This window comes from Pleurodeles waltl, chromosome 2_2 (genome assembly GCF_031143425.1).
Source record: "Pleurodeles waltl isolate 20211129_DDA chromosome 2_2, aPleWal1.hap1.20221129, whole genome shotgun sequence".
Taxonomy (NCBI): Eukaryota; Metazoa; Chordata; class Amphibia; order Caudata; family Salamandridae; genus Pleurodeles; species Pleurodeles waltl.
The window spans coordinates 1012549936-1012562040 of NC_090439.1; the positions used below are offsets into that span (position 1 = coordinate 1012549936).

General features: G+C 45.9%; 1 protein-coding gene across 6 annotated transcripts in view; it reads right to left on the reverse strand.

The window, feature by feature from the left end:
* Positions 1-12105, reverse strand: part of ASAP1 (ArfGAP with SH3 domain, ankyrin repeat and PH domain 1) — a 1537410-nt gene that overhangs the window by 126675 nt on the left and 1398630 nt on the right. For all 6 annotated transcript variants that reach the window (XM_069220757.1, XM_069220758.1, XM_069220756.1 and 3 more), the window contains one exon: positions 11227-11285. In XM_069220757.1, the coding sequence (XP_069076858.1) occupies positions 11227-11285 (59 nt within the window). The remainder of the gene's footprint in view (positions 1-11226; positions 11286-12105) is intronic.

Here is a 12105-nt window from a genome sequence, read left to right on the forward strand (position 1 = left end):
AAGCATCACCGTGTCAGGATTGACAGAAATTAAAGGTGGCTTCGAGGAAAGAGCCTGCAGCTCCCTCACTCTGCGAGTAGAAGTGATGGCCAGAAAGACTGTCTTTTAGGTAAGAATTGTGAAGTGGCTCAAAAGGAGCAAAAATCAATAAGATAAGCACCAAGTTCAAATCCCATTGGAGAAATATGAATGGAGAAGGAGGAAACATATGGGTAAGAACCTTCAGACATCTACCAACAATGGGAGATTTAAACAAAGAGGGTTGGTCAGGCAATCAGAGAAAAGCCAAGATGGCAGACAAATAACCCATAAGGGCGACCAGAGCAGAGCCCTGCTCTGGAAGAGAAAGAACAAACAAAAGGACCTCAGAAAGAGGGGCATAGACTGGGGCAACAGACTTGTCAGTACAACATGCCACAAATGTGTTCAAACGACAGGCATATACTGCTTTGGTGGAGGAATGCCTGGTTGCCAAGATAACATTACAGACTTCGGGCAGAAAGTCAAAAGCTGTCAACTGCCGCTGATCAATATCCATGCAAGAAATCAGACTGGACAGGTTCTAGTGGAGAACAGTGCCCTGCTGCTGTGACAACAGAAAATCCTTCCAAAGAGACAGTCTGATTGGAGGGTCGATGGCCATGCTTAAGAGCCTTGGACACCAGACTCTTCAGTCCAGTCCAGAGTCACAAGAGTTACTTGGGCCTGGTCGTTCTTGATCTTCATGAGAACTCTGGGAGGAGTGGTATTGGTGGAAAAGAGGCCTAAGTTCCACTCGAGACGAAAAGTGTCACAGAGCGAGTGCCACCTTGGAAACTCCAATGCGCAAAATAGCTGACAGTGCGTGTTCTCTGAAGAGGCGAACAGATCTAACCAAGGCTCTTCCTACAGCTGAAAGAGACCTTGCGCCACCTATGGTTGGAGAAGCCATTTGTGATCGACTAGGCACTGATGGCTAAGTTTGTTTGCTCAGGCGTTCAGAGAGCACACCAGATTTTGATCCACCAGGCTTATGCCCTGATGTTCCAGCCATGTCCAGAGGCGCAGAGCTTCTTAGCAAAGGGTCAACAACCCCACCCTGTCCTGCTTGTTGCAGTACCACGTGGCAGTGATGTTGTCTATGAATGCCTGCATCACTTTCTCTTTGAGAGAGGGAAGGAAAGCTTTCAATGCTAGCCTGATAGCCCTGAGCTCCAGAAAATTGATATGGACCCCGGATTCTGACGGCGACCAGACGCTTCTGATCTCCACATTTTCTATGTGGCTGCCTCAACTCAGGAGTGACGCATCTATCACTGCCGTTAGATCTAGTTGGGAAAGGGAGAGGGATCCGCCTCGGACCCAATCGCGGTTCAAAGGCCACCACTTCAGATCTTTCGCAGTCCCCTCAGAGAGCTACACCATGTCTGTAGGAAGCTGGCTCTGTATATACTATATCAAAATGAGATATAGTGTGCAGAGTCCAGGGATTCCCCAGAGGCTTAACAGAGGCTAAAGTTGATAATAATAATGCTCTCTTTTGTGTCAGTGTGGTCGAGCAGTTAGGCGTATCAGGGGGTAGTGCAAAGCATTTGTTGTACACACACACAGGCAATAAATATTTTTGTTACTTTATTTCTAGAACTAAAAGAATCTTGTTGCAGGTAAGTACACTTTCAAGTAAGTATCAAGCATATGTATCAAAGACACTTTGTTTAGAATTCGCAAAAATGCTACGCACCCTACTGACAACTACCACAAGACGATGACCAATGCCTCACACCGAACTCCAACCGCACTCAGCTGCCATGGAGAAAATGCTCTCAATCTCCTACAGCAGGACAGCACTAAAGTAAGCTGGATGGTCGAAAAATGGATAGGGCAAAAATGGTGCATTATGGTGGGCAACAGTATACGAGGCACCGGTGTACATGACTGGATAAATTACGAGTAAGGGTGAAAGCTCAAGAACACCCTGATGCATCCATGATCTAGAGCACAATGTGCTACACAAGGCATAGAGAGGGAGGGGGATCGCTAGCTTTCATAAGTATATCTTCATAATCCCTTCCAGTGAGGTCACATTATCTCATAACTGCTGACAACCAACAAAACCCACTAACAGTGAGAACTCATTGCTGTAGAAAGAAAATCCAGATGTCTGGGGTTGCTAAGATGTTCCTGTTAGAAATCTACAAACAGCAGCCTTTCCATAGGGTTAATTTTCTGTTAAATAAATTTTCTTAAAACACATTCAAAATCCTATGCCTTTGAAAAAATGGGGTGTCAGAATGAGTGCTGTTAGCGGGTAAAAAGCCTGTATGGAAATACACATATTCCACTATACACAAATTACGATTGTAATCTTAGTGTCACTTAGTCCTGTGTTAAATGTTGAAGTTTCCTTAACATCAGACAGGTGTAATGGCAAATAAAATAACAAGTAGCTTATCTTCATTATATGGTTTCCTGATGTTCCTCCACACAGCCTTTATCGTCTGAAGTATTCCCCAGATAACCTGAACACATCTGTACTGCCCCAGGGGCGTTGAATTGGTTTTCATTGTCTTTCTGCAAGGCTACAGATACATTTCTTAACTTTCATGTTTGCTTGCTGTTTTTCAATTGTTTTAGGCTTTAAGGTGTAGTAATGATGCAGCAATAAAGAAATGTGTTAATACTTGAGGAAATGCTGCCTGCTAATTAACACCTGCACGTAACACCTTCATTTACACCCATGAAGCCCTACTCACTTATATAACTTAGGAAATATAGTCATATCTAACTAGAAGCAGGAAATTGGAGCATGTATATGACTGGGACATGCTCATGTGCACTATGAGTCCGGTAAATTCCACATCAAAAGTGAACAATGGGTAGACCTAGTGTTCTGTTTGTGAAGGACTTCCCCTCCCAATTAGGTGAAAAATAATTTACCTTTCCACAGTCTCTCTATATAGTACACTAAAAACAAGTACACTGTGCAGAGAGTCCAGTGGATCCCCAATTAGTATTACAGAGGCAAAGATAGATAGGACTAATGCTCTATTTGTGGAGGTGTGAGCGAGCAGTTAGGCTAAGCATTTGTTGTACTCACAGAGGCAATAAATGAGACAAACACTCACAGAATAAATCCAAGACCAATTTAGAAAAATAACATTTCTCTTATATACGTTTAAAACCCAAGAACTTCGTAATCAGGTAAGTAGATTTACAAGCATAAATACTTTGCAGTTTCAAAAATCAACACTTTGTGCAATTTTTCAGTTCAACAATGTTAACCTATGGGAGGAAAACAAGAAATAGTTTTTCAGGAAAGTACACGCCTTACAAATCCAGTATTCGCGGTTTTAGGTGAACACCAGGCAAGGTTCAAATCAGTACTAAGAGTGCACCCACAGCGGCACAGGGGTGGCTGGGTGAAGAGGTCAAATTTTGAGTTGGGGCCCAATGTTAACCAATGAAAACCGAGTGTGAACAAAGATGCACTGCCCATTGGTGAGTAACGCAGTGTCAGGGGTCGATCTCCTGCAGTTGTGGTAAGCACAAGGGGGGGCCACAAGGTAGCACCAAACGTACACCCTCAGCTGCACAGGGGTGGCCAGGTGCAGAGTGCCAACACAGCGTCGGTCTCCCAATGTTAACCAATGGAGACGGGGTAACCAAAGATGTGCTGTGTCAGGGGTCGATCTCCTGGGGTTGAGGTACGCATAGGGTTGTAGGAAAGTAGCATCTTTCTGATATAGTTACCCCCATATTTTGCCTGTTGTCAGTGTGTTTAGACTGTAGTACACTGCTAATAAGGACCCCAGTGTCTGTGATACCCACCTCCAAGTTTGGAAGTATGGTGACTTTTTGCACCCCACAATTGGCATACTGTTGCACCCATGTACGTTTCTAGTATATGGTACTTAGGTACCTAGGTCATTGGTGCACCAGGGGTCTCCCATGCCTGCAGCATGTATCATGCCACCCATGGGAGCCCATGAAAACTGTGTCTGCAGGCCTGACATTTCAGCCTGCGTGAAATGATGCATGCACATTTCACTTTAGGTATTAGGCTTGCCTTATACTGCGGTCACTGCACGTGGACCCTGTAATTCACCCCTGTGGTAGGTGCTTCGGCCCAAGGGCCAGGTGCATGGTCCTGAGTGTGAGGGCACCCCTGCATAATCAGAAGTGTCCCTACAAATCCCAGACTCCAATCCCTGGGCTTTGTAAGTGCGGGGAAGCCATGTTAAGGGATGTAGTGGATACTGGTCAACACAAGTAGTCCAACTACATAATGGATTCCCCAAACCTGGGCATGCCTGGAATCTAACATGTTAAAATCATGCAACTACACCGATTTCAATGTTAGCTGCATGATACTATGTACTCTGGGAGTTCCTTAGAGGAAACCCCAGATCTACCTGTACAGCCTTGCAAGGTCTGCATGCCAACCTGTGCTGATGCAGACCTCAGACATGGTTCTGGCCCACTGCTGCGGAGCCTAATTCAAGCTGGAAAGGCAGAACAAAGGTTTTCCTGTAGGAGGTAGGTGTGACCTCCTCTTCTTGAGAACAAGGCATCTCTGGGCTGGGGTGGCCTTGAAGAGCCACCAGACTGCTTTGTAGGCCACATTTGGTGCCCTCCTTGCATAAACCGGTTGCACCAGTGCAGTTTGGCGCGAAACCCAACAAAGGATAGGGGAGTGACCACCCCCCTATCCAGCTCCTCCCTGGAGAGGTGCACAAAACTCTGCCAGGTGGCCACATGATTCTGCCATCTTGGAAATAAGATGTGCAGAGGCCCCTATGAGCATCTGACCGGTTAGGCCAGGTAGATGTCGTCCTTGACCACCTCTGATAGGTGTTTCACTGCAGATGGTGACCAACACCCTTTTAGGGTTACTTTAGGGCTCCCCTGAGGAAGGGTCCTCAGATTATTCGAGCAAGACTCTACAAAGGAACTCTCTGAAAGACTCTTCTGCTCCTGGCCGCCGGAACAGCTGCTGGTTTGCCTTTGGAACTGAAATAAGACTGTATCCAGCTGGGAGGACTCCCACTGCAACATTGTTTCTCCAGCTCCTGCACGATTTCTGCAATATCTGTGGCTGTGCATCCTCTAGCGTCACAAGGTCTCTGTTTGCAACAAGACGCAAGAAGGAATCTCCCTTGGAGTGAAGGAGACGAAAACCACTGGTTGGTGGATCGTGCTGTCCCACGGAAGTCAAAAGGCTCTGCAACACAGGTGGTGGTTCTGTTGTCCTCTCTAGGTCCAACTTATCTTCTGACCAACTTGGGAGACAGTGGGCCTTTGCTGCAGCCATTGGAATGGAACCCCTTTGCACTGTGACTGTTGCCATTACAAAGGCTTGATGACTCTTCCTCCAGGAGATCTTAAAGCTCCAAGAAAGCCCCGCCTCCGGCACTCTGCAACTACAAATTCAGCTTCCACTCTGCAACTCCTGTGGTGTGGGAATCCTGCTTGGATGTGCTGCTGAGGCCTCCCTGCAACTCCCTGTGCCTGCTGCCAGAGGGTCACTCGTTGGGGCTCCAACAATTCCTCCTGGCTCTCCTGAGTGCAAACCCCGACTCCTCTCCAAGTGTTGAGTCTCCTTGACCTTGCTGGTCCCCACAATCCTGCAAACTTCCTGCAACGTCTTCTTGCATTTGCCAATGCTTTTTGGTGCTGCTGCTGACCACTGACCCTCCTGTAATCCAGCGACTGACGTGGGACAGCTCGTGGGTGACTCCAAGGAACTACCTGCATCCCCTAGACTCCCAAGTGTGACTTCTTCGTTCACCGACCTGCAAGAACTTCACCTCTAGGAGGGTGGGCATTGCCTACCTGCACCATCTGGACATCTCCGAGAAGTCTGGACACTGCCCCTTTCCTTTTCAGGTTCTTCTCGTCTGGAATCCACCTTTGGGTTCCACCAAGCTGGTCCACGGGTTGTGACAACAGCTGGACAACCAAGGTTCCCACTGATTCCAACAAAAGTTTCCGAAGTCACTTCACCCTTATACACCTGGGCTCCCTGGTGTAGATACTCTGGTCCTCTGCGTATCCCTGGGTGGGGGCACTATCCAAACTTCCTTGTGCCAACTAGTTACCTCGGGGTCCTCTGGGAAGGGTCCTGAATATCCGAAAATTCCAACCACAATGGTGCTGTGTTAGCCTATGGGACACACAGCTTGATAACCACTCTACACCCGGGCTCCTGTGAGATTTCTAATACTTACCTCTGGTAATTCCTTACTCCCCCAGCCCTTGGGATTCTAACACACTTACCTCGGTTGGGCACCTCCACTCTAATACCACTTTCTTATTATATGGTTTTCTCACCTGTAATTCAGGCAGTGAAAAGGGTGACAGGGTTGTCCATGGGGGCCCTTGCACTGCCTATGCCAAGTGAATGCGCAGTGCAGGGGCAGCCAGGGGGCCCCGGCACTCAGTTTCCACCAGCCTTTGCATGACAGTAGAACCCCCATGCAAAAGCTGGCAGACACAGGGTCGTAATCCCCAAGCAGGGCTGCCCTGGCGGATTAAGACTGCTGGCACCGCCAGGCCATTGGTCCGCCTAAAAGTGGCAGTGCCGGTGGTCTGACCGTGGCGCTTTCGCCACAGTCGTAATGTGGAGGTCAGACCGCCACTTTGTCGGTGGTCCGACCGCCACCGCGAGTGTGACGATTTTAAGATCACCACACTCGTAATGAGAGCCTGCGTGTGGTTCTTTCTTGTGTGACAATCACTGACTAACTACTGTGGTATTATAAGTACTTTACACTCCTTCTTGGTAAGACTAAGCTGCTCTCCACAGCTACCCCTAGAGAGCTTTGTTATCTAGGCACCAAAACACTATCACTAAAGGTTTCCTGGTCTCAGTATAGGCTGCCCCATCATAGGCGTACACCATAAACTGAGCTGGCATCCTACAGGAGCCAAAAGGCAGCACCAAACTTACACCCTCGGCAGCACAGGGGTGGCCGGGTGCAGAGGGCAAACAAAGCATCCGCCGACCAATGCAAATCAATGGGGGAGATCAGTTCTGGAAAAAGGCTGCAGGCTCGGCAGCTGAACGAAGAAAACCCACAGCTGCACAGGTAAGTTCTGGTACTAGGGGAGGTAAGGACACTGAAGGTCCAGCCGCACAAGGCTCAGGGGCTCCAGGTGCAGGGATGACCTTTGGCGTTGGGAACAGTGTACCGGGCAGATCACGGTCAGGGAGAGTCTTCAGTTTGAGGCTGCGGGCTTTGAGGCAGAGTCAGGCAGGGGTCACCCCAAGGTGGGCTCAGGATCAGTGGGGAACCTACACAGGACTGATGGGGCACTTGGCTCGGGCTGTGGGCATCACGTGCAGAAGTGAGTGCAGAGGTTGTTTCGCGGTTGCTAAGGGTAGAGTTATTTTTCTTTTAAAGTTGGTTTCTTTTTTAACAGGTCCGCTGGAGATCTTGTCAAAGGCAGGCAGTCCTCCCAAAGCTTTGGAGGTCACTGGTCTGCAGGACGGGTCGTCTTTTGGTTCAGGATCATCGTGGGCTGCAGCCAGGCCGGTTGGGCTGGGGCCAAGTCAGTTGGTGTCTACAGTCCTCTCTGCTGGTGCAACTCTGTAGTGTCCGGCTCTGCTTAAGTCGTCAGGAATCTGAGTTCTAGGGTTCAGGGGTGCCACCTAAATACCGAATTAAGGGTGTTACAGGGAGTACCAGGTGGTAGCCAATGAGGTACTCACCTTTAGGGTGACTTCAAACTTTTATGACCACTTCCTTTGGGACGTGGGCATAACCCTAACCCCAGTGGTCTAATTTCTTCCAAACAAGATGGAGGAATTTAAAAAGTAGTGTCCACTTCAGCATGTCCACCCGTGGGTGGAACTGGCATGAAGTGGGCACTCCTCCTAATTTTACTAATTTTCCCGCCAGTCCTGCCACCAAAAGTGGGGTCAGGAACTGGGGGTCAGCCCAGGAGAGACCTGGGTTGAATTTCAAAGGTGGCAAGGCCTTTGACGCTCCCCACCCTGTAACGTCCATCTTGCCTGGATGAGGTGTTAGCACCCCCGTCCAGAGCCCTCAAGAGCATTGGCTCTCACCTCAGTGGGTTAGAGCTCTGGCTAAGGAGACTGCACTGGTTTTGAACAGTTGGCAGGTTTTCAGGGGGCACCTCTAAGGTGCCCTCTGAGTGAGTGTAATAATAAATCCATCACTGGATTCAGTGAGAGTTAATTAATACGAGATGCTTTATACCAAACATCCCTGTCTTCAGTGAAGCCATCATGTAGCTGGGGAACTCATAATGACCAGTGTCCAGCACATATACTTAAAATGGTGTCACTGTTCACTTACTATGCTTGAGAATTGACAAAGACATACCAGGAGCATATCTGCTTACGCAGGTATGCCCTCACATGTGATATAATGCTGGAAGGCCTGCTACAGGGGTTACTTACATACATTGCATGCAGTGTAAAGGGGGCCAGTGTGCTGTGTTGTGCTTTCATTTTAGTTCTGCAGCAAGACAAGCAGGCAGCTAAGTGCAGCACTGTGTGCACTTAGTGAGAGGGTCCCTGAGAGTGGCACAATTCATGCTGCAGCCCTCAAGGGCCTTCCTTTAATACCCCATGCCCTAGTACCAGGGGTACCATTTACTAGGTACTTACAGTGGTAGTTAAAGGTTTGACAATTTGGAAAAATGACTGTGCAGTTTTAGTGGGAGAGATCTGGCACTGGAGACCTGTTAAGCAGGAACCCAGTGCACTTTCAGTCAAAATTGCACCAGAAGCCAGGCATAAAGTGTGGGGTGATCATGTCAAAAGAGGTACTTTCTTACATCTGTCCACAGATAATTGTCCCAGTTTGTCATTGTACGCCCAACAGCTTAGATTTGGGAGCACCAATGGAAACACTTGAAATGCATAGAGAGTTCTTGTAACTGTTTTCAACTTCAAATCAATAATTCTAAAAAAACTGTAAAATACACAATTGCACCATTTACACAGAACCCCTAGATGGTCCTGAAAGAAATCAGTGTATAAGGAGGAATAGGAGAGGGTGCTATTGATTCCCAGGTATTGTATCAAGTGGGAGGGTTGCTGGCAGTAGAATACACCTGTACCCTACTAGCAGGAAAGAAAAGTGTAAAGAGGTCTAACCTTTCAAGTTCCATATATGAATATTCAAAGAATGCAGGTTCAGGGTAGAGTTTGGTTACCTTGCTGAAATAAGAGGTTCTGCTGCACTGGAAAAGGATGCATAGCCATTCAATTGAGCCCCAAAAAGCCTGGATTCCAAGCATGCCTGACATAATCTGGCACTATAAGAATAACATGTACCACGTGGTAGTACATCTTTTTGATCATATTTTCAATTAAGAGAATTGTAGCTGAACACATAAGTTAAGACTGCAGGTCCGTGGCGTTCATGCTGCGTCCCCCCTGAAAACCTATTCAACAACTGCCTGGTGCCAAATGCTGCTATTCTGTAATGCAAAATGATTTCATTGAAAAAGAAACCATCTGCAGGAAAAGTATGAGTTACACCCAAAAGACAATCTCATTCCATAATTAATCAATGGCTGTCTGCTGAAGAATAGCCCCTTTATAATGATGCGACCCACTACAAGAACTGCTGACAGTCAAATTCCTCCTTAACGGGCCTACAGCCACAGTTATATTGATTTCTCACTGGACGGACATGAATCTCAGCCACTGCCTTACATATGTCACGGTCGTGTTGTCTGATAGACATTAACTCATTTTCCTTGGATTCTCAGAAGGAATAATCAGATAACATTGTTAAGCCTAACTACCGAAGATTTATGTAGATTTGGGTTTTCTGAAATGGCAACTACACATTTACATTGGCACATTCAAGATGATCTAAAGTTGTAGCATCTAAAATAACTATCACTTCAGGATATAGGGGTCTGAACATGGCTGTTTTGGAAAGCCCTCCTATCAAGAGTAGCCTGCTTTGATTAGGGAATGGCAACCGGCTGCCCCAAAACTCCAGAGAACAGGGTTCCACTGCTCTCAAGAGTCCACTGCAGGGAATGTATCAGCTGATGGGCTTGAAGGACTCAAAAGATGCACAATATCACCTGCCCTGACAGAAACGAGATTTTCGTCAGGAGAGTCAGCTTCAGAGAAAATAGCAGAAGCAGGTTTGTGATAATTTTCCACCTTTTACAAAGGTCTGAAAAGAACACACATTTGTGCACCACTCTTGGTAGAAAGGAAACACAAACTTGTCAGGGAAGAAGGTGTTAAACAGAGGTCGCAGTGACAGTGCCTGCAGCTCACGGACACAGCACGCACATGTAACTGCAATAAGGAACCTCGTTTTAATGGTCATCAATCGAAATTAACAACTACATATAAGCTCGAACAGTGTGACATGAAGAATATAAGGACCACGTTAAAAGAACAGAACGGAACATATACATTGTGTCCTTCGAATGCAGATTGTGCCACTTCTCCTAAAGGAGGAGGGATGGGATTAGGTAGAGTCTTGCATGGGATTTTTATGCTGGGACCTTTAGTTAGACTTCACGTTCGACTTGCCCAATGTTGTACTGGAATGGGACCGGCAGCTGGATGAGCATTGGAATAGAGCTAGGAAACATACAGGCCTTTGTGCACATCAGGGAGCATTTGTCTCAGGACTTTGAATCATGTGTAAACTCTAGACACCACAGGTAGATATCGTGCCACTAAATGGCCAACATCTCTTTCTTGCAGTAACAGCACAAATCGAAGCACCTAGTCTTCAGGTGAGACATTTCTCCCAGCACACTGTTAAGGGAAGAATCTTGGAAACAGTAAAACACAACACAGAAAAAAGGTGACGAAAGAAAGGAACTGATGTCAGCGCACTGGCAATTGTACGCATATCACACCTGGAAATTCACAGCAGTTCATTGAAGAATGAACATATAAGATGTTTATTTAATACGTTCATCAAAAGAAAAAGACGACAAACGATATAGGTCTTTAAATTCTTAAGTCTCAAGCTAGAAATGTATGAACATGAACACCTAATTTATCGGCAAAACCAATTTGATCAAAGTTGTGCATGTATGTATTTAGAATTGAATCCTACAGTAAAACTTGCAATGTACCTTTGCCATTTTACTCATTTGTTCATACAAAAGTTCAGTAAATATAATATATATATTTTTTTGTTTTACATATTTAATGCAAATATATGAAACAAAATAATTTGCGATGAGCACAACTCCAATGTAAGTTACAACAGAAAATACAAATCTTACCTTTTTGAGGTAGTTTGGGAAGAACTCTGGGACCTAGAGCAGTCTTCGAGGGCCCAGTGCTAATTAAGTGGAAAAAACACCTTGTTACATTTCTAGCCAAAATGCATAGAATTGAGGGAGCATCGACGCATAGCTGGTTTGAATACTTAAGAGGTTATGTGCAACAAAATTATCTTAACATACTCAACAAATGTTTCAGAGCATCACTACACAAATGGTTTGTTAGAAATACCTTCTCACAAAATACACATTCCAAAGAATAAGTGAAGGTGTGCTAGAGCTTGAATGAACCTTTCAGTCACCTATCACCCAGTTGTACATACAAATAATTATTGGTGGCAGAAAACAACACAGCATAAAAGATTGCCTCATACTTCTGTAATTGTGATGAATATATGTCATTCAAAAAGAAAAACACATTTTGTTACACATGGTTCATTTTGTTGTTACCTTCAAGATGTAGAAAATTGTCATTACATTCTTTGTCCCTTTTGAAACGTGGCATTTTCACTCTAACGTTTATGTAATGCTTTTAATGCTAATGGCAATAAAGTAAACGCATAGGATGCATTTCAATTTCCTCATTAAGTCACCCAAATATTTTCCACCTGCACATTATTAAAGACATTCACATCTATTAGGAGAAAAACTCCCAGCGACCAGCAATCATTTATGGGAGACGATTTCAGAGTGTTTCGTGTTCCTACTGACTGTAAACAGAGGAAACCTCAAACCGTGGATAGTCACTTAATCCTGAGGACCAGGTGGCAAGTCACTCACTCAATAACTACTCCAGCTGAATGCACACAACCCTGAATGACAAAGAACCAGCACATCCTCTCCATCTCAAGGGCAACGTTCTTCCTTAACAACTCTTCC